General features: G+C 37.8%; 1 protein-coding gene across 3 annotated transcripts in view; it reads left to right on the forward strand.

Annotated features, from left to right (window-relative positions):
• The window catches only part of PRKG1 (protein kinase, cGMP-dependent, type I), a 1,420,729-nt gene that overhangs the window by 1,229,034 nt on the left and 164,064 nt on the right, over positions 1-27,631 (forward strand). For all 3 annotated transcript variants that reach the window (XM_010832219.1, XM_010832218.1, XM_010832220.1), the window contains one exon: positions 17,242-17,307. In XM_010832219.1, coding sequence (XP_010830521.1) covers positions 17,242-17,307 — 66 coding nt within the window. The remainder of the gene's footprint in view (positions 1-17,241; positions 17,308-27,631) is intronic.

A 27,631-nucleotide genomic window follows, 5' to 3' on the forward strand; every position in this document is an offset into this window, starting at 1 on the left:
TTTATAATAGCCAGGACATGGAAGCAACCTAGATGTCCATCAGCAGATGAATGGTTAAGAAAGCAGTGGTACATATACACAATGGAGTATTATTCAGCCATAAAAAGAATTCATTTGAATCAGTTCTAATGAGGTGGATGAAACTGGAGCCTATTATACAGAGTGAAGTAAGCCAGAAGGAAAAACACCAATACAGTATACTAACACATATATATGGAATTTAGAAAGATGATAACAATAACCCTGTGTACGAGACAGCAAAAGAGACACTGATGTATGGAACAGTCTTATGGACTCTGTGGGAGAGGGAGAGGGTGGGAAGATTTGGGAGAATGGCATTGAAACATGTAAAATATCATGTATGAAACGAGATGCCAGTCCAGGTTCAATGCACGATACTGGATGCTTGGGGCTAGTGCACTGGGACGACCCAGAGGGATGGTATGGGGAGAGAGGAGGGAGGAGGGTTCAGGATGGGGAGCACATGTATACCTGTGATGGATTCATTTTGATATTTGGCAAAACTAATACAATTATGTAAAGTTTAAAAATAAAATAAAATTTAAAAAAAAGAAAAAAAAAAGATAAATGGATCTTATGCATAATAGTAATTCTTTTAATTTTAAGTAACAAAGTAATGTATTCCTCCTCGTATGACTCAAAAAGAGACCATATTAGAGGGATAAGCTATTCTATGGACTCAATATTCCTTGGAACTACCCCAAACTTTAATGATCAGCCAAGAAATCCATTTAAAACAAGTAGGATTCTCTCTCTGATCTCAGCTATTCTGTGCACATTTTCAGTCTTTCTCTTAGCAATCCTGTTTTCTCTTCCTTTTCTATTCATACAGTACAGATTACTTAAATGGAGCTCCTACCTGTTCTCAGTTACAAGTGTCCTTGATTTTCAGTTTCCCCTAAAGAGAATCTGATGGGGCCATTCAATCAGGGGCAAAAATAGCCTATTGGCTGTGGTCACTGATCCCCAAGCAGCTATGAGCATAAGAGCCTAAAGGCAAAGGAAAGTGTTATCAAACATTTGCATGGATGGGCTTAGAGTAAAGGATATTATTAGAGAATTGTGATGATGATGCTCTGAGAAGACACAAAAATGTATCTATTATAGATTGTTGTGAGTATCAAATGTGATAATTTGTGTTAGAAGAAGTATAGCATGTAGTACCTGTGGTCAGACTATCTGAATTTGAATCCCTGTTCTGCATTCATCAACTTTATGGCCTTGGGAAGATTGCTTAATCTCTGTTCACCTTAGTTTGCTCATCTGTTAAACTGGGAAATATAATAGTAACAAATTATACCACTGTTGTGAAGATGAAGTTCTAAAGTATAATTCACTATCACAGAAACTGGTGTATGGTATATGCTGATCACTCAATAAATATTCAGTTCAGTTCAGTTCAGTTCAGTTGCTCAGTTGTGTCCGACTCTTTGCAACCCCATGAATCACAGCATGCCAGGCCTCCCTGTCCATCACCAACTCCCGGAATTCACTGAGACTCACGTCCATCGAGTCAGTGATGCCATCCAGCCATCTCATCCTCTGTCGTCCCCTTTTCCTCCTGCCCCCAATCCCTCCCAGCATCAGAGTCTTTTCCAGTGAGTCAGCTCTTCGCATGAGGTGGCCAAAGTACTGGAGTTTCAGCTTTAGCATCATTCCTTCCAAAGAAATCCCAGGGCTGATCTCCTTCAGAATTAAATATTGTTAAATAAGATTATTTGCATAGCTGCTAATCTATCATTTACATGAACTAAAGGTTTGTTTCCAACCTCTCCTACTTGCCTTTATTAAACTATACATTTCTTGAGAATAAGGACTCTACATTATATATTGCTGTATCTGTCATAGCACATAACGTGTTTCTTATACATGTTGGTCACAGTAGATGGATGGATAGATGGATAGATGGGTCAATGAATGGATGGAAACAAGAAAAGGGAGAGAGTGGGGGAGAGAAAGAGGGACAGAAGGGGGAAAGAATAACACTAAGTCTTTAAATGCATATCAAAGTAGAAAAGCAGATTTGGCAGCTTTATCCGTAAAGGATATCAACCCATAAACTTGAGGGCAGAATAGGGAAAATAATACAGCATATGTCTCATAGGATGATAACTGACTGTGTTCTGCTCTACTGGTCAAAATACTAGCTATGACTGTCTGTTAGTGAGATAAGATCTATTTCTCAGTTTTGTCATTGACTGAATATAGGAACTGAAGGATGCCAGCCTTGTATTGTAGCTGCACCTAATTAAAACCACTCGATACCTTATGATTATTAATAATTTTAATGCCTTAAAATTAAGACATTATTCAATTAGCAGATTATTTGCTATAAGATCTTTAAAAATGGATCAAGTAGTAGTTACGGTTTATTAAACTACAGATTCCGTTTATCAAGCGTTTTCTTTTGAGCCATTTAGATGAAGTTAAGATTGCAAAAGTTATTGCTGACTTGCTAATTGGTTGCAGTGTAGATTCCATTTGTGTTACTGCCCAGATAACATTAATTAAACACCTGAGTTTGATTAGATTGTCTACCCTAGTGATCTAGATGCATAAAGTCACCAGAATGGAAGGGAGTGGCGGGCAGTTTTCATATAGCAGTGGACTTGGGGGTAGGTGAAAGTGAGTTCACACCTATCCTGTTAGCCCACTCGGATGGTCAAGGGAAACACAGCCCGCAGAAGAATAGCCATGGACCATAGCTTCAGAATTCGCAAGGATAGGTATTTCCAAGATCAGAATACAACATGATCAGTGGAAGGGACACATATGCTGGGAACAGATAAATCTGATTTAAGATCCATATCTGTCACTTTTTAACTGTGTGAACTCTAGGAGGCTTCTTGAATCTCTGTAAGGTTCAGTTACTTCATTTATTTAGAAATTGGCAAACTTTTTCTGTAAAGAGCCAGATAGTAAATATTCTAGGCTTTGCATATCACATATGGTCTCTTAACATTCTTTGCTTGTTTTTGCTTTAAAAAAAAAATCCTATAACCGTGTAAAAATTGTTCATGCCTTGAGAATTATACAAAAACAGGCTGGCTGCTGGCTGGTTTGGGGCCAGGGAGTTTTCTAACCCTATCAGTTCAGTTCAGTTCAGTCTCTGAGTCATGTCCGACTCTGCGACTCCATGGACTGCAGCACGCCAGGCCTCCCTGTCCATCACCAACTCCCAGATCAGTTGTATTATTAAGATTTCACTTTAAAGCAGCAAATACCTGGCTTAGAAAAGTGTTCGATAATTAATGTATCTCCCAAGTGTCAGTAGAGCTAAAACTTTTGGTCAGGTTCCTTTGTGCCATAGCTGTTGTATAGATGACCTGACTCTGTTACATATGTATTTTGCAACCTGCCTCCCTAGTGCTCTTAACACAGTATATGCTCAGTCAAAGATTTCTTCTTAATGGGAAAGGCAATGCTCAGTGCACCAACTGCCTCCGCATTCATGGGGCATTTGTCCTGAACAGCGTGTAGCAGGTGAAGTATAGAGCGGATGCACAGTCAATTCTATAGGGCCCAGAAACAGGAGCCAACTAAGGAATTGTTTTCTAAGCGTCTGGTATCCATCAAGAACTGTCATGCAAACTGAAGTATCATGGTCATGTTGAATAGAGGGACTAAGGAGAGCAATAGGGTAATATGAATCAAGGAGGACTTCTTGGTGATACTAACATTGTCGCTATTAACTGTGTCTAAAGAGCAAACAGATGTGATAGAAGAATCTGTTGAATTTTTAAAGACATGTATATAGTCAATAGTATCCTATAAGGTTTTCCAGGTGGCACAGTGGTAAAAAAAATCCACCTCCCAATGCAGGAGATGCAAGAGACACAGGTTCAATCACTGGGTGGGGATGATCCCCTGGAGTAGGAAATGACAGCCCATTCCAGCATTCTTGCCTGGAAAATTCCATGGATAGAGGAGCCTGGCAGGCAGCTCAGGGGTTATGAAGAGTTGGACACGACTGAGCATACAAACGCACACATAGTCAATATACAGCCATTTATAATTTCTCCTGTTTCAACCCTGCTAGCCTCAATTCTCTCTTTACATTTTGCTCCTAAGGTTTCAAGCATTATCAATTACTTGCTGTTCCCTCCATGCAAGATTTCCTTGAGGTTTTCCACAAGCTATTCCTTGTGACAGGACCACCTCACTCTCCTTTTGACAAATTTCTACATACACAACAGTTCTTATCTGAGGCATCACCTCTTCAAGCAGCTTCCCATGATCCTCTTCACCATCAATCCATGCTCCTCCTTAACTCCATCTTCCAGTCAGACTTGGAGAATTCCCATGTGATTATGTCACTCTGGTCACACCTCTGATATGCCAATCATACTGCATTATAACTGTCAATAGGTATTTTTTTTCTTTTTTTTTTTTACCTACTGTGAGAAGGCAATGGCACCCCACTCCAGTACTCTTGCCTGGAAAATCCCATGGATGGAGGAGCCTGGTAGCCTGCAGTCCATGAGGTCACTAGGAGTCGGACACGACTGAGCAACTTCACTTTGACTTTTCACTTTCATGCATTGGAGAAGGAAATGGCAACCCACTCCAGTGTTCTTGCCTGGAGAATCCCAGGGACAGGGGAGCCTGGTGGGCTGCTGTCTATGGAGTCGCACGGAGTCGGACACGACTGAAGCGGCTTAGCAGCAGCAGATTGTAAACTCTTGGAATCCAAAGATTTTATTATTTGCACCTCTCTATACCCAGCACCTAGGATAGCACCTGGCTCACAGTCTATATTTAGAAACTTATTTAGGATTTCCATGTAAAATACAAGATACTATTGAATTCAAATTTTAGACAAACTATGATTTTTTTTTACTACAAGTGTATTATTGCATAGGACACTCATAGTAAAAAAAAATTATTTATCTGAAATTCAAAGTAAATTGGATGCCCTGTATTTTTATTTACTAAATCAGGAAACCCTACTTTATGAATCAGTGAATGGGTGAATGAATGTCATTCTTTTCTATATTAAACAAGAAACCATTTTTATTTATTTATGCAGTTTTCAGATTAGAGAGTGAGCCATATAGAAATTTTCATGAATCTGAAACCCTTGACTGCACTTTGAAATCCTTTTTTTAATGTTAGCTGAGGGACTTCATCATTGTTAAGAGATAGCTTAATCCTTAAGTACTTTACAGATTAATAGAAGAAACATGGCAGTTATGATGGTTTCTCAGTAGGTAAACAAGAATGAATAGAATCTATTGAGATTAGACCTGCTATAATAATAAAAATAATGACAGTAACAAATTATGAAAAATATTCAGAGAGAGAAAATGTTCTCCCCAATTGCTAGTGGATATATTAAAAATACAATCTCAAAGCAATATTAAATATAAATATTATTATATACATAAATGGATACCTATATGAAATGTTTTCTGTGTACAAATAGAATCAGTAACTTAACCTTTTTAGAGCTCCAAAATGTCAACCTAACCGTGGTTAAAGGTGTTAAGAAGCAGATGTCCCTGCTCAAAAAATACCTTCCTTATTTGTCATCTAGTCCTTATAATTGCTGCCAATGAAAATGGAGCAAAAGGCAGTGCTGAAGTGATGCTGGAGGATCCTGTGTCAAGGGTTTTTACTTGCTTCATCTACAAAGCTGCTCTTTTCAGTGTGATCAGACTGGGCCAGTGTAAGGTAACTCCAGCTCTGCTGGCTGGGGATGACTTTGGGGTGAGGGTTAAGGGGTGGTCTAGCGATGGACAGTAGCTAACCATGCACTCAGTTCAGGCCAGGCCTTCCAAAAGAGTAAAGGACCTGAGCCGTCTCTCTGCCCAGAAATTACTTGTAAGAGTCAATTTCTATTACTTCATATATTTACTTTTAAAAATATTTATTTTATGGCAAGTAATTCAAGCACATAGTATAAAATTCAAAAGCTACAAAAGTAATTTCCCTCTCTCCTCTACCCTTTAATCATACCTTCTCTTCCCTGGATGTAGAATAATGCCCCTGAAAGTAGTTCATGCATTTTAATGTATGGTTATTTGTGTGTGTGTGTTTTACAAAAATGAAAGTATATACACACGGTTCTCCACTATAGTCTTTTCACTTAAGATATCCTGGAGATCACGTTCATATAGGTTTTCTTCAGTTCTTTTCATTTTTAAAATATTCCCTTGCATTAATGTAGAAAATTTTATGTAATCAGTTCCACATTGGTAGGTATTTAGGTTATTCCCAGCATTACACACAGTGCTGTTGTGCTGTTGTAATATCCTGTTATTATCATTACTGTCCAAAACTATGAATACATATGTAGATAAATACGAAAAATATTTTTAAAATAGTGCTGAACTGTTACACAAAGCTGAATTGTCTACATGCATTTGCACTTCTCTTACTCTAAGATGTAGCATATTTTCATATGTTTAAGAATTCTTTCTTTCTTGTCTATTAACTACCCTTGTCATTTCCTCATCTTTTAATTGAAGATCATTTTTTTTATATTCTCAATAACACATATGTGTGTGTGTGCATGTGTACATATATAACATATGTATATGTTAAATCACCTGCTGGGCAGGTATGGCAAGGCTAATAGATAATTTTTTTGGTAAAAATGGGTATATATAGTTAATAAATTCAATACCCAGTCTACTTTTTCTAACCAATGCCAACTGTAGGAGTTTTGACTGTATGTAGTGGTTTGACTTTAGCACTTTTTATTCAAATTGGCTTTATTATACATATAGCTATAACTTTCCTTTCTTTATCCATTGTTTTTCTATTTATTTTTGATTCAAAGTTAATACTGGCTGTGGGTGAAATTATAGCACATTAGATTAATTGAATTCTAAAATCACTAAAGAATTTTGTTTAGAGATCTAGCTATTTATCAAAATAATACAAATATTTGATAAATGAGTATCAAAAGAACGTGATCTTTAACAGTTTAACCCTATTTTAAAATTTTAGGTATTTCTCTTCCCTGAAAGAGCCAAAGTAAAATCTCAATATAAATTTAAACAATCAAAATACAATTTCATAAACATTTATTACATAATCCTTGACTTCTTACTATGAGACTTATTTCAAATGAACATGTCTGATTTCTATGTGAAAATATGTTTTAGTCTTGGATAAAAAATGCTAATATGAAAATTAATAGCATAATATGCCACTTACATATTTGGAAAGTAGATCACAATTGCAGGCTGATAATACCCTTTTTTTTTTTTTTTAATCTAAAGAAACATCCTTGGGTTTGGGATAAATTGTCTCAGGAGCATTGAGAACCATGATAATTTGATCTTTTAAAAAGTGTCCATGTTGGTAAAACAAATTATAGAAGAGAACAGAGCACTGATTTCAATCTCCATTTCACATCTGAAAAATGAAACAGAGTCATTTTCTCAAGGTCACTCACTAAAGTTGGCAATAGAACCAGAAATAGGAGACACTCTTCTGGCATGCTGTCTAGAATTCTTAATAGGAAAGGACACACTCCTGACTTGAAGGCACTTTAAAAAGGCAACAGTCCTTTGAAATATGTGACCAAGGAAATCAACATCATTTCAAACATGCATCAATTGAAGTTTACTGGTACTTAATTTCCAGTCATCATTTGAATATGTTCTTTCCTGTACTTTAAAAATATGAAAAATTGAATCTTTTTTTAGCTCCATCAAATACACTAGAAACAAAAGAAAAGGAATATACCATGAATTGCTTTATTCTTGAAAGTATTTATGACCCATGAAACACCATGGAATAATTTGACTCTCCTAATGTCTTCTCCCAAAATTCAAACTGTGTTTGGCCAGTTACGTTACAAAATTACATGCATCACTATCTGAAAAGATAAGACACCAATTAGATTTATCTTAATCCATATTATATTATGAAGTATGGTTCAAATAAGAGGACATATAGTGTTAAGAAGAGAGTGTTTGATTTGATTAAATGAATAGAACATCTATTATGTTGTACTCCAGGTTTAAGTTTTTTTCTATTTTATTAGAGCAAAATTCTTTATTTTTCCTCCTAAATTAAAATACCTGTTCAGATCAGATCAGATCAGTCGCTCAGTCATGTCCTACTCTTTGCGACCCCATGATTGCAGCATGCCAGGCCTCCCTGTCCATCACCAACTCCCAGAGTTCACTCAGACTCACATCCATCTAGTCAGTGATGCCATCCAGCCATCTCATCCTCTGTCGTCCCCTTCTCCTCCTGCCCCCAATCCCTCCCAGCATCAGAGTCTTTTCCAATGAATCAACTCTTCGCATGAGGTGGCCAACGTACCAGAGTTTCAGCTTTAGCATCATTCCTTCCAAAGAAATCCCAGGGCTGATCTCCTTCAGAATGGACTGGTTGGATCTCCTTGCAGTCCAAGGGACTCTCAAGAGTCTTCTCCAACACCACAGTTCAAAAGCATCAATTCTTCAGCGCTCAGCCTTCTTCACAGTCCAACTCTCACATCCATACATGACCACTGGAAAAACCATAGCCTTGACTAGACGGACCTTTGTTGGCAAAGTAATGTCTCTGCTTTTGAATATGCTACCTAGGTTGGTCATAACTTTCCTTCCAAGGAGTAAGCGTCTTTTAATTTCATAGCTGCAGTCACCATCTGTAGTGATTTTGGAGCCCAGAAAAATACCTGTAAATCATCCAAAAATAGACCAAATAGACCCCTAAGAAAATAATGGCAATATAATATCTAAATCTGTACTTCTAAACAACTGATAAAATAATAACAAGCAAAAATGAGAATAAGCTGTCTTTCTCTCCAGAAAATACACTCAAGGAGACATTCTTTAAATTTGTAAGACTTTACCAAAGAGTTTAATATTTGAAACCAGAGCACAAACTAAATGCCATTTTTACTCTAGCAATAACAACAACAAAACACTAAGACTCAGAATTTCTTCCATAGTTATTTCTTATCCTAGTTGGAATGGACAGAGAATTATCTTTAATGATTAGATGGAAGAACAAGAACCATCAATCATGTCAACATTCAGAGGATTCATACATGGAATATGGAAACAATACAGATTACTACTGAAGTCAGTTCAGTTTATGTCACAGGGAGCACAGCAGAAAAGAAACAGCAATATACAGTCTTCCGTCATTGTTTTATATCCCCTTTCACTTTCACTAATTCCATGTGTTAGATTGGATCATGAAATTGCCAATAATTGGCCATCTTAACCTGCAAAAACAGCAATTTCTTTGGTTCAGCCTAATAAATGTCTATGTTTATTGTTATTGAATCATGCCACAGAATGCAGAGTTCCTAAGTCACATCAAAAATTCATTATGCCATCATCCCAGCAGAAGTAATATGAACGAATGTGAAAATTGAATTCTTTCAAATTCATAACTTCATTTATTGTGACCTTCCATGGGTATAGATCTATAAGGATTTGCATTCTCTCAGAAAGTGAGATAATACAGTGAATGGAAATATGCACCTGTGTTACCAGAAAGAATGAAATGGAGTTACTTTATGAATAATACTTATTGTTGTTCTGCCTAGAGAAACATCCTCTTTGAGCTCATGTCATAAGTCTCTGTTATCAATGAAAAACCAGAGACTGCCTTGGGAGCATTCTAACAGGTGTATAGAGTATAAACTCAAGTCTTTGTAATGAGTTGGTAAATATTCCTGATAATACACTGATTTCTATGCATTAGTTTGTTTCATTACTCCTATATTGTACAAGGTTCTTAGGGACAGAGATCATATTTTCTGTTTAGATATATTCTTTAATATGCGGACTTCCATACAGTAACATTTACTTTAGTTAAGTGGAAAGGATGTCAGCATTTTAAAAATACTCATCTAAAATTGTTTCCTTGTTATTTTATTTCATAGTAATTGTTTCCTCTAAGCTTGTGATTTCCAACTAATTTTTAAGATTTTATTAATACGTTAAAAGAAAAAAGTTTCAGTTAGTCTCTTTTGAAAAGTAGATCCTTGAACGAGTCTACAGAATCTGGATGGGGGTTCCTGCCTTCCTTTCTGGTTTCTCGTGGTCCTTGCCTTCTTTTCCTCAATCCCTGAATTCCAACCTTATTTGTTTTATAGTAGCTATTTCCTACCCCAGGGCTATTGCATATTTTTTTTCCCATAGAAAATACATCTCCTGACTCATTTTGCTAACTCAACTCATTTGGGAGTGGGTCTTAATTTTTAATGTCCTCATAAAGGCTGTCATCTTATTTGCTAGATGATGTCCTACCTATTATTATTAATATCTCTGTTAGCATGCTATTTGATCAGCATATTCAATTATACATTTGCCTACTAATTTAACTTCATCCCCAGTGGACCATAGCATTCATACATTTAGAGTATAATAGCCTTCAGTAAATATTTGTTAAAGTAAATATTGACTTATTATATTCATGAGAAATGTGAATACTTAAGAATAATAAAGTTTTTTAAAAATATTCACAATGGTGTTAAACTTAATTATCTCCTGGCAGGTGGCATTATAGTATTTTTCTATTTCCTCTCTTTTTTGTTGGTTTAACTATATGTATATATATTTCTATAATTAATTTGTAGATATATTTCTTTTGTGGATTTTTCCATCTTGAAAAAGCTAATGAAAGATCATGGAAGTCTGCATTGATGAAAGTTTGAACTAGAGTAGAAGGTTGTCAGAGGAGCCATCTGTGTATAAGAATGAAGATGAGAGCTGGCATATTGTAAGGAAACAGTTGTTTGCTGTAGGTGCAGCAGAGGACAGTCTGTATAGTGCCTGGAAAGATCATAGGTCAATTGGTGGAGGACCTCAGACTCTAAATGAAAGTGTAGAAACTTCTTTCTGTTGAAAATTCTCATGCAAAGAATTGACATGACTGGACTTATATTTGGAAATGTGCAGAAAAATGAGATGTGGGTTAGAGAAGGGAGTGTGGTGGCAAGGAGATCAGTTATAAGGCCAGATCAACATTCCAGGGTAGAGATAGTGGTAGCCCAAAGTAAAGCAGTGGCTCTGAGAATGCAAATGAAGAATGGATGTAAGAGAAAAGGCAAAGATGGAACCAATATAATCAATCAGAGCCAATGATGGAGAAAGGAAAGTAAAAAAAAAAAATCTAATTTTTGAGGCTAAGCAAATATAAGAATGGTGATGTCATTTGCCAAGATAGGAAACGCAAGGAAAACAGTGGTTTTGAGGTTAAAAGAAAATGAATCAGGTTTGAATTCAAGGTTGCAGTGGAACTTTCAGACAAGGGTGTCCAGTAGAAGAAAAGTAAACTTAGAAATTAAGACTTAGAAGTCATTAATACAAAACTAACAGCTGATGCCATAGAGATCTCCCCAATAAGAAAAGTTAGAGCAATGAAAAGGCCAAAAGGAGAATTTTGAAGAGACACCAGTTTTCTAGTGAACCAAGAGGATTCAGGAAAACAGACTGAAAAGGTAGTGTCCGAAAACAAATGGGAGACTGGTTTATTATAGAAATTTAGAAAAGACTTCATGAGAAAAACTATATGCAAAAGAGTATCGTGCTTTCTAGATGTCAGAGGATCTTAAAGTGACAATGATGACAGTTAACATTTACTGGTTATTAACTCTATGCCAAGCTTGATAAGAAGACACATATTTTTGTATGTATTAGTTCATGTTACACTTAGTATTCGTGTTCTGTTGGGAGTACTGGAGTTATAAATCATGTTGGAATAATGGTAGGAAGTAGATAGAGTCAGTGAATGACCTGATACAGTTTTTTTTTTTCTTTTTTCCTCACAATACTTATCTGCTCAGGAACCAAACTTTTGAATAGCACAGCTGAACTTGCCACAAATTCTACAATTCTAGTTCGTAATTAATTCAAAGTCTAATTTCAAGTGACTCTTTGATGCTTTTCATAGCCCATCAGTTTTGAATATCCTACATGTTATAGTAAGATTGCCCTTGATTTTGAGATGAATAGGATTTATTTTGTCCTAAATGTAACTATGGATACTGCCTGAAGCACTTGACTGAGAATGAAGGGCTCTGACCCACAGTTGCCTTAAGTTCATGAGCTATTGGAGAAGTGTCAATTTCTGTCAAGGCTGGCACTGAGGGAATGCCAGGACTCTGATGACAGCAGTCACATTGCTCTAGAGCTGAAAAGGGAGAGCTCCTGCTGGCACAGTTAGTTACTTTGCATGAACTACATTCTGCTTTGGCCTCACACACTCTGTGTTTGTTCTCAGAGATATATCAATGCACTATAGAGTTTCCTAGCGGCCATGAGACACAAGAGAATTGCTTCTGAAAGAGAAGAGTCAATGTAAACTCTTGCTATGGATTATTCAGATACTGACAGTGACTCTACACTGGGATACAGCGATGATGAAGATTCCAGTGATGAAGTTCAAAGACTATCCGAGTCAGTGCACAGAAAACTGTATTTGCAACTATTTGGGGATGATTGTTCATGCTCTATGATTTCATTGAAAGGAATTTCTAACTCCTCCAAAAATGCTTAAGAAAAGAACACTACTAAACCTCACAGCTTTGTTCATTAATCAGTAGCAAGTTTGTGTAATATCTATTAATCTGCCGAATAGTAGCTACTTCTGCAGTTGTTCATAGTTATTGTCATGCTGAAATAAACTAATATACAAGTACAGAAATAAATGAATATGAGATTTTTATTTTTAAATTCAACATGCATGCTGCTGCTGCTACTGCTGCTAAGTCACGTCAGTCGTGTCTGACTTCGTGCAAGTTAGACCTAGACTATTAGGTAGACACACGTGCCTTTACTTCTATATAAAGAAGTATGCTGTGTTCAGAGGCTATGTGTGTTTGTGAAAGTTTTCAGTATGTTAGATATTATCTTATAATTTTGTTTATAAAATTCCCTTGTGGCCAATGTATTTTCAAAGTCTCATGTATTAGTCTATTAGAAATTATCAAATAGCCTGATATGCCAAAAAGTAAAACTGAAAGAATGCTCAGTTGTTTTTTTTTAAGTCACACCATCTCCCTCTTTCTTCTTTCTTTCCCCCTGTCTCCTTTTCTGCATGTCTAAGCTAGTATTACATGAAGCCTCTGAGACACTGGTAGATGTTCTGTGTGAAACCAGTATCATAACAGCTATGTATGGACAGATATAAGCTTCATAAAGACATGGAGCTATTAGGAGCTTTCTGTTATGTGAGTATTTAATATTGCATATCTCAGTCCAAAGGATATTTGCTTTTACTTTAGTCCGTGGTCCAATAAAGGAAATAAGCACACATAGTAAATCACAGTATTGGCTTATATTCTTTTCTTATCAGAAGTTTCTATAATATCTCATAAAATAGGGGATGAATATGTGTCAATACTATGTCGGATGGCATTTTTCTCTCACAGGGATGGCATTTCCAGACACCTGCATAGACAAGCATGGTGGCATTAAACATCTATCTCAATAGTAAAAATTCAATAATAGTGTAATGGCAACAGGAATTTGGCATTGAATGGACTTGGCGTTGAATGATTTTCTATTGTCATAAAACATTGTTATAAAGCAGCATAGCAGGGTTAAGACGTAACTACAGATAGGAGTTCTAATAACATGAGAATCAAACTGGTTTATTGATTTAGCTTTGCAGTTGGGCACCCATTAACGTATTAATGCTGCTTTATTAATAATTAAATATAATTTTATAATGATGGACAGAGAGTCATGAGTGCTTACTGCTTAGATGTCATCCTAAGCATTAGAATGAATTTAGGATAGTTGTTAATTTAAAATCTTATAGCAGAGGGTATAGGTAGTGAACTGATGATAAAAGAACATGTACTTTGGGACCAGACAGTTCTTTGTTCAAATTCCAGGACAGCAACTCATTAGCTATGTCTGTTTTTTGGTGTATTACATATATCCCCATGTGTAAATTTCAGGTAAAATACCCTCTGTTATATGTATTAACTGAAATTTGTGCAAATTATTTAATATGTTTCCTGATATTTCTTGTTCAGTCACTAAGTTGTATCTGACTCTTTTGCAACCCCCTGGACTGTAGCCCACTAGGCTCCTCTGTCCATGAGATTTTCCAGGCAAGAATACTGGAGTGGGTTGCCATTTCCTTCCCCAGGGGATCTTCCTGACCCAGGTATCAAACCCACATCATCTGCATTTGAGGTAGATTCTTTACCACTGAGCCAGACAATAAATAGCAAATGTTATAACAAACTCTTTAATATGCTGTGTTGTTTATCACCCATGTTACACATCTTTTTTTTTTTTTTTTTGATACATGTCACATTACTAGGTGCTGAGCCTGACTATAGGCTATAACTTTACACATTTTCCTTTTTAAAAATAAAATATTTTCAGTTTCTATCAACTATGTCACTCTCGATCTTTGATTTTTCATCATTTGCATTTTAAAATATATATATATTTTCTTTCTGTTGCAAGGAAATAGCATCCATTTTTGAAAGTATACACAATTCAGACCAGATAACATGATAAAAATTTTTAATGTTGGACATTTGTGATGAAAGCATACTTTAAAATTTATATACACAGGAGACATTGTTCAAAATAAAGTGTTACTTTGTATATGTCATAGTTTTAAAAACTGTGGACAATTTTAAGTTGTTAAGGTAGAAGCATATTTCAGCTAAAATTAGTTTTCTATAAAGCCGTGGTGGATTTTTTAAAAAACACACTGGCAGCTATTTGTAGTAACATAGGCTGCTGTGAGCGTCTCCTAAGCAGTTACTCATGCAGTTTATGAGCCACCTCATGGCCATTATTGACGATTTGTCTGTTTTGTCCACTTTACCAAAAATTCACACTCAAAAGTGATAGTGGACTCTCAAGTATACTATCTATCTCTATGGAATAGGAAAAGCTCACTTTGTTCTTGGGCAATAATCTTTCATAGAGCACCAGCCGGCACCTCCACAAGGACAGACATGATGGCATTGGTGAATGGGAAACCTTGGAAGTAATGAACGGCAGAACCATTGCTTTCTGTGTGTTGGGCATTGTGATAAACTTATCTTTATTGCATTTAAGATCATTAAATTGACACTGTTATCCTTCTCACTTTTATAGACAAGAAAACTGAGGATTTCACCTCGTTTTGTAAAACCAAGACAGTGTTACTCCAAAGCCTGAACTCTATTCTTCCCAAGAGTTCAAGATTCCTGGACCATATACTTACTAACCACCTCTTATGCAGGCCATTCAGGATAAAATTGGGAGCAAAACTGGCCATTGACCCTGCCCTCATAACATTTAGTGAAAGGAGGTTAGAAACATGGACTAAGTGACCATGCAAATAGATGTATAAATTGTAAACTGTGACAAGTACTTGTATGGAGAGCTACCTAGGGCCATGAGAACAGACAAACAAGGAACCAATCTAGTGAATTCAGCATGGCATCACTGAGCCAGGGGCATCTGGACCGAGATCTAAAGGAGAAACAGTTGTGAACTGGTCAAGGAGCTGGAGAGGAAGTTCCTAGGCTTAGGGAACGTGTGGTAAGAACTCATGACAAGAAGGAAATGACATGTTCAGTCATTGGGAGGAGACCAGTTTAGATAGAAGGTAGAGGATGTTGGGGAGACACTGGGAAGATCACAATGAGAATTGAAGAGACTGTAATAGAAATTTGAGAATCAGAAGAGAACTTTGTATGGTATGCAGATTACAAATATACAAATTTCAATAGGTTTTTTCTTTAGTAGCAATAACCAATAAAAAACAGAAATGCAAAAGCAATGCCATAAGAGAAACTGATGATATAAAAGCCTGAAGAATACTTTTCTATAAAAATGCCAGAGCCCAAGTGAAAAAGATTAAGAAAGATTAAGACATAATACTCTATCTGAACAAGTAGACATGCCATGCTCTTGCAGAGAAAATTAATATCATCAGAATGTCTTTCTTCTGAAATCGATGTAAAAATGTGATACAACTTTACTAGCATCCCATTGTTGGTTTCTTCAGAAGTGGAAAGTGATTTTAAAGTCTGTATTAAATATGAATGCTTGAGAATACCATCAGGGTATTTCTGGAAAAGAATTTTGGTAAGGAGAAACTGCTTTCCCAAATAGTAATAGTTACTACAAAGCAACTGCAGTCGTTAACAGCATGATACAGCAACTGTGAAAGAGATCAATGAAAAAATTACAGTTCAGGTGTATGTGTGAGAACTTTGTGTGTTTTGAAAAAATAAAATACACTGGGAACATCTTTATTTTCAAAACTTTAAAAGCCTGATATTAGAAACATATACTGTTCCAATTGTGATTTTTAGAAGATGTTATTAAGACCATAGTATTTCCTATGTAATATCTCTGTAATGTATTTCAAATGTATATGTATCATTAATTAGATTAGCTTAGACATTTTACCTTTCTAGGAAACAGAGTATATTTTCAAGTATAACTTAATGTTTCCATGACAGTGGTACAATTACATTTTTAGTAGCTCAAAATGTGAATGTTAACTTACCAAATCCACCTTTGACCACTGGATAAGGAGAGCAGATTTTTAAATGTTTAAGAAGTTGATAGATACTGCTGCAGAGCCAATTAGATGCTTTAAAGCGACAGTACATACACATTTCAATCAGAGTGATTAAGATTTGTTGAACATTCTTGAAGAACCTACAAACTCTGGTACAGGTGAGTAACTGTTTAAGTTGCCAAAAGTTTAGCCACATAAGTTCAGGGTCTTTAAAGCAGGGAATTGATTAAAATAGATCCATAATTCTCAAGGTAATAATGATAAATTCATACACAAATGGATTAGGTACTTAAGTTTCTAGAATTATATCTGCAGATCTTTTCTAAAGTTTACCTATTCGTCTTCATTCATGTCTTTATCATCATCCAGTCAACTCATTAACTCTCCAGATACGATAGGGAATGGTGACACAAAATTTTGTTTCATTTGTGTAAGTGAAACTTTTAAGTTTGAAAATTATAACTTTCGGAGAAGGCAATGGCACCCCACTCCAGTACTCTTGCCTGGAAAATCCCATGGACGGAGGAGCCTGGTGGGCTGCTGGATTGTAATTGTAAAATCTGTGTTATTAATAACAAGAGTTATGTGGTTTCTCAGGACAAAGTAATTTGAAACGTGAACAAATCTTAAACCTAAAAGAGGAAAAATCAGAAGAGTGTAATTTAATGTCTTGAATTAATTACAATGAACACTTTTCTTTGTTTTTAAAGGGTGCTTTACTTGAACTGCTCTCTATTTTTTATACAGGGAAGATGTGAGAACAGCGAACGTAATTGCGGCAGAAGCTGTAACCTGCCTTGTAATCGACAGAGAGTAAGTACTTTGCTTTCTTATGCATATTACACACTCGTATCAGTGACACACATAAGTTCCTGGGATGAGACATCACTTCATGGAGCTATTAATACTTGTTTATATCTTTTTATTGATAATGAGTTTTATATTTGATTCTCATTCCCTGTTATTCTTGGAAGTGGTTCACTCTGCCATTCTAGCTTTGTGATTTTTAATAAGGTGCTTAAACCACCATGAACTTGACCTCAGTTAGCTCATTTGTGAACTGGGGATAATGCAACATCATGTTGTGAGCATTAATGAGAACATGTGAGAAAATCATCTGTCCAAGTGGTCTTTACCCAGGAGACTCTCAACCAGTGCTATTGGTATAAATTTTTAGAAAATAATGACTATTAGTACTTTCAATATACTTTATAATTTATAAAATATTTATAGTATATTATAATAATTATAAAATAGTATATATTTATACACTATACATTTGTGGTTATTATTGTTACTAGGAAATGGACTATTCCTTGAGCACATTTTAGTTTTCTCCTCTATTCTTCCATCCTCAGATTCCTAAAATAGAAGTATTTAGGAAAACATTTTTGGAGAAAGCATCAGTCCTAGACATAGGCATATTTAGAGCCATTCCAAGTTTGTTCGGCAACACGTCCGCCTGTTCCTTCTCTGTTTTCTTCCTTGCTAGTCTCATTGCCTGAATGCTTTATTGTTTAGACTAAAATGTCAGACTATTTTATTGACTCTCCGAGAGCCTGAATAAAATGCTCCACTACCTGGATGCAGGCCTCCAAACATTTTCTCATTGCTGTGTTTGTGGATACATTATCACAAAAGCCAAGTGTCTGACGGGGGAGAAGAACTGTAAAGCATCCATTTTAGTGGAGCCATTACAGCTGGAATAGGCTGTGTCAGTGTGGAATGAAAGTGAGTGGCAGATATGATCAGAAGGATGGAGTTGAATGTTGAGCTCAGGGGACTCTGGATGAAGAGAAATCCCACTTGATTTACAGATCTTACTTTTGCATGCCCCTCTGTGCTGGATCGATGGAGCCAGAGGGCATCATTGCAGGATGATAGCCACGCGCGCGTGTGTGTGTGTGCTCAGTCACTTCAGTTGTGTCCAACTCGTGACCCTATGAACTGTAGCCCACAAGGCTCCTCAGTCCATGGGATTCTCCAGGCAAGTTTACTGGAGTGGGTTACCATGCCCTTCTCCACATGATGTCTAAGCTGCTGCTGCTAAGTCGCGTTAGTTGTGTCCGACTCTGTGAAACCCCATAGACGGCAGCCCACCAAGCTCCCCCGTCCCTGGGATTCTCCAGGCAAGAACACTGGAGTGGGTTGCTATTTCCTTCTCTGATGCATGAAAGTGAAAAATGAAAGTGAAGTCACTCAGTTGTGTCTGACTCTTAGCAACCCCATGGACTGTAGCCTACCAGGCTCCTCTGTCCGTGGGATTTTCCAGGCAAGAGTATTGGAGTGGGGTGCCATTGCCTTCTCCGAGATGATGTCTATACCCATGAATATTTCTGAAATAGATACTCTTCCTCTGGTTCCCAGAAACAATAACTACCTATTCATTCCTTCTTTCATTTGATTAATGTCTTTTTGAGGCTTTATCACATACAAGACATTGTTAGGTGCTATACAGAGAATTAAAGGAGCAGTACAGATTCTGGTTTGGGGGTAGCTTCTAGTAGAGGAACTGTGGCATTTATACAAATAACCATCATGCAAAGCAGAATGTAAGAAGGGTCCAGAGCCCACATCTGTGGGAGTTGACAACTTCTGGGGAGAATCAGAGAAGTCTTCATGAAATAAATGGTTTCATTAGGTAGATCTATAAGCATAGGAGCAGCAAGAGAAATAGAGTGAATAGCATCAGCAGTACTCAGAGTAGAGCTATAAGCCATTTCAGCTGACTAAAGTAAGGCTGTATTAAGGTAGTTGGAGGACAAAGTGTGACAAATAAGTTCACAAACATGTTGGGGCTGGTTCAACAAGATCACCAAACGGTGGATAACGGTAACTCTAACAATTCTATGCAGCAAAATAGTGTCAATCACTAAGACACTGAGAAGGCTATATGAGATGAATTAAAGGGAGAAGATACAGACAGAATATCTGGTTGCTGCTGCTGCTGCTGCTGCTAAGTCACTTCAGTCGTGTCCGACTCTGTGTGACCCCATAGATGGCAGCCCACCAGGCTCCCCCTATCCCTGGGATTCTCCAGGCAAGAACACTGGAGTGGGTTGCCATTTCCTTCTCCAATGCATGAAAATGAAAAGTGAAAGGGAAGTCGCTCAGTCGTGTCCGACTCTTAGCGACCCCATGGACTACAGCCTACCAGGCTCCTCCGTCCATGGGATTTTCCAGGCAAGAGTACTGGAGTGGGGTGCCATTGCCTTCTCCAGAATATCTGGTTAGCAGTCTGTAAATCTAAGTGGTCATCATGAGATCATTATAGGCATGTGTAAGAATAAAGACATAAGCCCAGAGGGCTGAGACTTGCCTGAATGCAAAGGGTAAAAAAGAAATTTAGAAGATCTAGAAGGCGTGTAGAAAAAGAATTAGTTTGGGAAGCATAAGAATTATTCAATAAAAATATCATGAATTTGACATACAAGTTTGACACTCAGGAACAGGTGCCTCACAGGAGGTAGAAAATGTGGGACAAGAATGCTTGTTAGAGTTAACATAAAATTAACCTAAAAATTGCTTACATAGAGTTAACAACTGAAGCCATAAAACTGGATGGAATTGCATGAAAGAATAGAAAAGATTAAAAGACCAAGTTTAGAATTCGGGAAAATTCTTACATGTAAAATTGAGGCAGAGGAAGAAAACCCGTGATAAAACTGCAATGTCAGCAACTAGAACAGTGTTGGGAACCTCAGATACCGAGAGAAGATTTCAAGGGAAAAAGGATAATCAGCAGAAATAAATACAAGTGAGAAACTGAGAGGCATGAATATATAGAGAAAAGGGCAAAAAATTTAGCAACCTGGGAGAAAAATATCTAATAAAACAGTGAAAGTGGAATGCAGATTGCAAAGAGTGAGTCGGTACTGAGGATGTGAGAGCATTGAGACCAAAGGATTTTTTTTTTTTCTTTCAAGAAACTAGGCTAAACAAAGATAAAAGAGAGAAGGGAGGGCACATGAGACACTAGTGAGGTCTTGGAGAGTTTCCTTGTGATGGTTCTACACAAACCTTGAGGAGGATGGCTTCCCAGGCAGTCCAGTGGTTAAGATGTTGTGTTTGCTTGATTGTGAAACTTAAGATCCCACATGCCATGGTGGCCAAGTTAAAAAAGAAAAAAGAGGCAGGGCGGAGGTTGGGGGTGACACTTGATAGAAATGTGTCCACAGGGGAGGAAATTGTGAGCAAACAGGGAAAGAGAAATTGGAAAAACATGTTTTTGGGTTTTTTTTAATGTTCTGAAGATAGTGAAAAAGAGAATAGGTAGAAAATTTGTAGAGATGTAAACAAGGAAAGTTATGGTAATTTGAATGGCCTTAATCTTCCCTCTAAAGCACAAGGGAATCTGATGAGGGAAGAATGACAGTGAGGCTGAGCGTTTGCCTGCTGATTGAGGATGGATGGGTATTTCTATCAGTTTATGTATCTACTTTCCTTTGTAATGATTCTACCTGGAAGATGGGATGTTTAACAGAAAAGGAAACTGAAGTCCATAACATTTTAATAACTTGTTAAGGCTTTGTGGTTAATATTCAAGCCCAGATTAATCAAGCCATGGAAACAAACTATTGGGACACTGAGAGTTATCTAATGTAGGTTCTTCAGTTCTGTTGACTGAGATCCCAGGAGATGAAGGAGCATCAAGTAGCATCACATACATACTTTTGCGCATATCCATTTTCTTTTTCAAACCTACTCATATATAGTGTGCAGTGAGGAGTGTATGGACTTGGTCAAATAGAGTCCAAAGCTCAACACTTGAATCTTTACTACACCATGTTATGACAATATGGGCAATTCAATTTTAAGTCTTAGTTTTCCTATCTGAAAAGTGGGAGATGCCTAAATTATAAAATTGTTTCGAAGATCAAACAATTTAATATATGTCAAGGTCCCCACACAGCACAAGATGTGTAGTGAGCGCTCAATCAATGTGCCTCTTCCTCTTCTTAGAGAAGGTACTGGAATCTCCTGGATTTAGTAGTTTTTTCTTTCTGCTCAGCGTAAGTTTATCTTCAGAAGTGTATACACAGAACATACCTTGAGGGAGGTCTAGCTTAAAACATAGAGAGAAGATGGCTTGAGTCTAGGGCTCAAGAAGTGCATTTCTATGCTCTTATCAGAGGAGTTGGGATTCCCACCAAATGTTGAATCCCAGCTTAAAAAAGAAATTAAACTGTAACTGAAGGATCTTGTCATAATCCTGCTGCTAGTACCTAATTTATGGCCAATTAAGGGAGCACCAGGGCTTCACCCATGCAAACAGATGGCGAGCATTAGAACTACCAACACATGGAGCTTCTTTCACAAATTTACAACTGAGGTACCATGTTATGTAAGCCAGTGATTATGCTTTATTATTCCAGAGGGAGAGCAAAAGAACATCATTGTAACTAATCACGCATGTGGGAAATTAAAAAAAAAAAAAAAAGAGTTCACAGACAAACTAGAAAGTGATAAACAGATACATGTTGTTCTCAAGAAGCATTCTCTGAGGACTGATTTCTTACATTATTTTCATAATTATGTGCAGTGACTCTAAAATTCATGAAAATTGACATAAAGAAATTTGAATCTAACAGAACAATCTATTTCCATTAATAACATTCTTGAATACATAAAAGACAACTAAGTATATTTAGAATATCTTATTTTAGAATCCATGAAGAGAAATAAATGTGAACATAAGTATATCTTTGTGTCCCATAATCAGTTATGCAATCCACTTCTTCATCCGTGTGGTAAGTTATTAGTGAAGTTAGGAGTTTATGTAAGATGACATTTTTTGATAGATTGAGATCACTGAATATTTACTAGTAATTTTCTTACTGTTTTTAACAGAGAGTCATATATTTTCCCCCAGAAAATTAAAATCTAAGAGTCTCAACTGTATCCCTCATTTACTGTATAACTCCAAGACGCAGCCAATTGGTTATGAAAGTTGAAACGTTTTCATGCTCGTTGGTAAACAGCAATGGTATGAGCCCCCTTTGTGTTTCTCCCACCCCTTTGCTCCATGGTCCTCTGCTTCACCCAGCCAGGAATCTCCAGACCTATCCTTGATCCAACAACTAGAAAAGGGTATTTGGCATATACCAGGATCAGTAACCATGGAGATGGAAATGGCAACCCACTCCAGGATTCTTGCCCAGAGAATCCTGTGGATGGAGGAGCCTAGTGGCCTGCTGTCCATGGGGTCAAACACAGTCAGACACAACTGAAGCGACTTAGCATGCATGCATGCATTGGAGAGGAGAAGGCAATGGCACCCCACTCCAGTACTCTTGCCTAGAAAATCCTATGGACGGAGGAGCCTGGTGGGCTGCAGTCCACGGGGTCAAACACAGTCAGACACAACTGAAGCGACTTAGCATGCATGCATGCATTGGAGAAGGAAATGGCAACCCACTCTAGTACCCTTGCCTGGAGAATCCCAGGGACAGAAGAGCCTGGTGTGCTGCCATCTATGGCGTTGCAAAGAGTCAGACACGACTGAAGCGACTTGGCAGCAGCAGCAACAGGACCAGTATCCATCCTGATCTATCAATTCCTGTGTCATAAGACTTGTCCCAAGACCTATACAAAATATAGGAGCAAATAGGTTACCAAGAAAGATTGGACATAGAGAAAAAGTCACTGGAATTGTTAGGCTGAAGACTATTTCTCAACACCAAAACTGGAGCTAGGTATTAAAACTGAGATTAGAGCCAGACTAGGAAATTTTTATGTTTAATCATTACAAAAGATAAAGATGAATGCCTGTTTCAGTATCAGTTACTTGGGCTACTGAGATGAGCAAGACATAAGTTCAGTATAGGTCTGAAAACTGAGTATATAGGGCAAACTCAATTATATTAAATTTTTGGTTGTTATTCCTTTATCGGTGCTGGTAGCAAAACCTCCTCTCTGTTTATACATCCTGTCCTCCACAAGTAGCCTCTTTAGCCACATCTGCATCAGTTTCCAATGATAGTGCTTCTGATCCTAGCCTCGACCAGATCTACTCTTACTTGTGGTGGGTTGGTGCCTCCCTCCATTCCCTGTTTGCTATTGCTATTCAGTGTCAACTCCAAGTTGAAGGCAAAATAAACAAAAATACTGAATCTATGCTCTGGGCTCTGTAGAATAAGCAATGGACCTGTCAGGCAGGAGTCAAGGAAGCCTTCCATACCAGGACCTAGGATGTCAGAAGAGATGCAAAAAGATGACAAAATAGTAGTTATTCAACTTCTCTCAGGAAGGGTGCTATTGATGTTTCTGACAAGCAGCTTGGTGAAGGGTGAGACTCACTAAGGCTCATGCTCAAGGAGGAACAGAGGATCACAGAACTTCCCCACAAAAATGATGGGTTAGTTAAGTGCAGGAGATTTATTCTGAGTGGGGTATGTAAATATGAAGCCTTAGCTCCATGACTTAAACCAAGGATAGGATAAGCTTTTCTATAAAAGGTCAGATAGTCAATATTTCACACTTTGTAGGCCAAATGACCTTTGTTGCATCTACCCAATTCTACCATTGTAATGCAAAAGCAATCAAAGACAATAAGTAAATGAACATGTCTTTGTTTCAATAAAGGTGTATGGATGATGGAATTTGAATTTCATTGTTTTTAGAGGTCAAGAAGTATTATTCATCTTTTGAAACTTTCTTGTTCCTGCCACTTAAAAATGCACAAATTATTCTCAGCTAATGGCCATACAAGAAACAGTCAATGGGCTGAATCTGACCTGTGAGCTGTAGTTTGCTAACCCCTAACTTACTTAACCAACATAAAAAAATTGATTGCTGCCTCCAGTGGCCCTGTTCTGACCTTCCTCCAGACTCTGCTCAACCTGTCTTTTAAATGAAGCAAAATCGTAAAGAATACTGGTTTGAAGTGTGTTCGGCTGTTGGTCTTCCCAGTGCCATCTGCCAGCTTGCTTTCCTCTCTCTGACACCCTGTACCTCTAGTTCCCTCATCACATTACTCTTCTACCGGCACTCCTCTTTCCCATTACACTCCCCACCCCTGCCACACACACAGGCTTTCTTCTTTATCTTTTTGGTTAAACCACATGGCATGCAGGATCTTAGTTGCCCCACCAGGAACTGAACTTGTGCCCCACTACAGTGGAAGAGCCTAATCACTGGACTGCAGGAAAGCCCTGGTCCCTGTTCTTCTTAATTTCTCTCTTGCAATCTCAAGGACTTCACTTCAGGCTGTGCATTAATTTGAGTAGTAGCTACGTAGAGATGAAGATGATGATGGTCTGTGGGTTACTTACATTTGAATGACTTACCCCTGAAGACTGAAAAATCACAAAAATCCAGAAGGTTTTAGAATTTCAGGTGTCATGGAGGGAGACGGGGAGAACCGTATGGAAAGATTTGATGACAGTAGAATCTTTCCAGCACTGTTCTTACCCTACTGTTCTCACCAGGCCAGTCTCATGAAGGCCCACGCATCCAGTGGCATGTGCCCCACCTATGTCATCTGTTTCCTTCTATGTATCTGTTATCTTTATGTATCTACCAGTCTTTGTCCACATGGTAAGACTGTGGGAACTCCAGATACCATACAGCATGTAGTCACACTACTTAACTGATAGGGGGATGAATTTAAAATTTTTCAGAGCCTCAGCCTGTCGCACAGTCTAAATGGATTTTACTTTGGTGCATTTTCTAGAATGAAATCCGGGGTAATGTGAGGATATTTGCAGGATGAACACGAGAAGACAAATGTACTTTGCTAGAATGTGATCATTCAGTTGTGATCATTTGGGCTTGTCTTCTTTATGGAGCTATTATTGATTGCTGTGCTTTACAAAAAAATATTTATTAAGCAGGAGAGATAAAATCCAGAAGCTTGAAAGAGAGTCATTACACTGGTTTATTTTAATAATGGAAGTTGAATTATAGCATGCCCTGAGCAAGCCTGATCTAACTACAAAATAAGCACATAGGTACTGGAAAACGGCCATATCCAGAGGTAGTATTAATGGTTTAAACTCACAGAAAGAGGTGAATGGGACTGCTCTTCATCACATATGCGTGTTGTAGTACTTTAAAATTGTACACCCTCCTCCTCTTGCAAGTAGTTATAGAAATTATATACAGCATTACTGACTAGAGAACTCACTGAGAAGGCCTGGTCTATATTTGAGGAGTTTTGAGGCAAATGTATAAATGTGACAGTACTTATTTCTATTCCTATTGTACAGATAATTTCCACCTCTAATTTGTTGAGTCCCAAACACACTGAGCTTCCATCAGTATTCTTTGGTAAATTTGACTCTATTCAAAGTAAAAGAAGTTCAATGTCATTAGTATGTTGGTAGGTCATTAGTTAAAACTTAGCAGTTTTTTGTTTAAAAATTCTTATTAAAAGTGTTTTAGATATTGATCAAGTTAGTCAAAAGGTCATAGCAGAAATTCAGGATACAGAAAGTACAAGGAATGATTTGGGAGAATGGCATTGAAACATGTATAATATCATACAAGAAATGAATCGCCAGTCTAGGTTCAATGCAGGATACAGGTTGCTTGGGGCTGGGGCACTGGGATGACCCAGAGGGATGGTATGGGGAGGGAGGTGGGAGGGGGGTTCAGGATTGGGAACACGTGTACACCTGTGGCAGATTCATGTTGATGTATGGCAAAACCAATACAATATTGTAAAGTAATTAGCCCCCAATTAAAATAAATAAATTTAAATTTAAAAAAATAAATAAAATGATCTTGGATGCTAAAAAAAAAAAAAAAAACCAGAAAGTACAAGGAATTGTCACAGACCTCAGGCCATTAAGAGACGATTCAAGAAAAACATTTTCCTTCCCCCATCCTTCTCTCCACCCTCTACCTTGCTCTGCTGAGACTAAGAACTAGACCTTGTTATGGAGAGTTGTTCATGGAACTGGATAATATTGGCATTTTGAATCAGAGAGTTGGTTTTGGTGGAGGGCTGTCCTGTGCACTGTAGAATGTTTAGTGGCATCTTGACCTCTACTCACTAAATACAAGTTAACATTCCCCGAAAACCCCAAGGTGACAACAGAAAGTGTCCCAAGGTATTTCCAAGTGTCCCTCAGGGGGAAATCACCCTTGCTGGGAAGGACACAGCCATGCTGGCTAGATGGCAGTAACGTGCTCCGATGCCATGGCAGGAGATCTTATGCCAGAGGTGTTCCAGGGAAAGCTGCTCATACCAGGGAAACTACGCGAGGGGAGGTGTGCTGGGGAAGCTGCTGGCTGCTTGGTATTGCTGAACTCCAAGTACTGTAGTAGCCATACCCTGGAGAAGGTTGTACAAAATCCGAGCAATCTGACTGGAGCCAGGAAGCAAATCGCTTTATTCTTGCCGTTTCTCCCCAGTGGCAAAGTTTCAGTGCAAGTTGGCAAAGAAAAAAATTTAATGACCCAATCCACTTTTTATAGAGCAGTTAAAAAGGGCGAATTTAGAACTGAAAACCAATAAATAAATCAATAACCAGTACAGATTACAAGCTAAATCCTATTTCAAGGTCCAGAGCCATAAATAGCAAAATCTACGTCTCAGTTCAGTTCAGTGCAGTTCAATCACTCGGTCGTGTCCAACTCTTTGCGACCCCACGGACTACAGCAAGCCAGGCCTCCTTGTCCATCACCATCTCCCGGAGTTTACCCAAACTCATGTCCATTGAGTCGGTGATGCCATCCAACATTCTCATCCTCTGTTGTCGCCTTCTCCTCCCACCTTTAATCTTTCCCAGCATCAAGGTCTTTTCAAATGAGTCAGCTCTTTGCATTAGGTGGCCAAAGTATTGGAGTTTCAGCTTCAACATCAGTCTTTCCAATGAACACTCAGGACTAAACTCCTTTAGGATGGACTAGTTGCATCGCCTCTCAGTCCAAGGGACTCTCAAGAGTCTTCTCCAACATCACAGTTCAAAAGCATCCATTCTTCAGCACTCAGATTTCTTTATAGTCCAACTCTCACATCCATATATGACTACTGGAAAAACCATAGCCTTGACTAGATGGACCTTTGTTGGCAAAGTAATGCCTCTGATTTTTAATATGCTGTCTAGGTTGGTCAGTTTTCAATCCAATCCCAAAGAAAGGCAATGCCAAAGAATGCTCAAACTACCACACAATTGCACTCATCTCACAC

The sequence above is a fragment of the Bison bison genome, unplaced genomic scaffold (assembly GCF_000754665.1).
Source record: "Bison bison bison isolate TAMUID 2011002044 unplaced genomic scaffold, Bison_UMD1.0 scf7180017860456, whole genome shotgun sequence".
In the NCBI taxonomy this organism is placed as follows: Eukaryota; Metazoa; Chordata; class Mammalia; order Artiodactyla; family Bovidae; genus Bison; species Bison bison.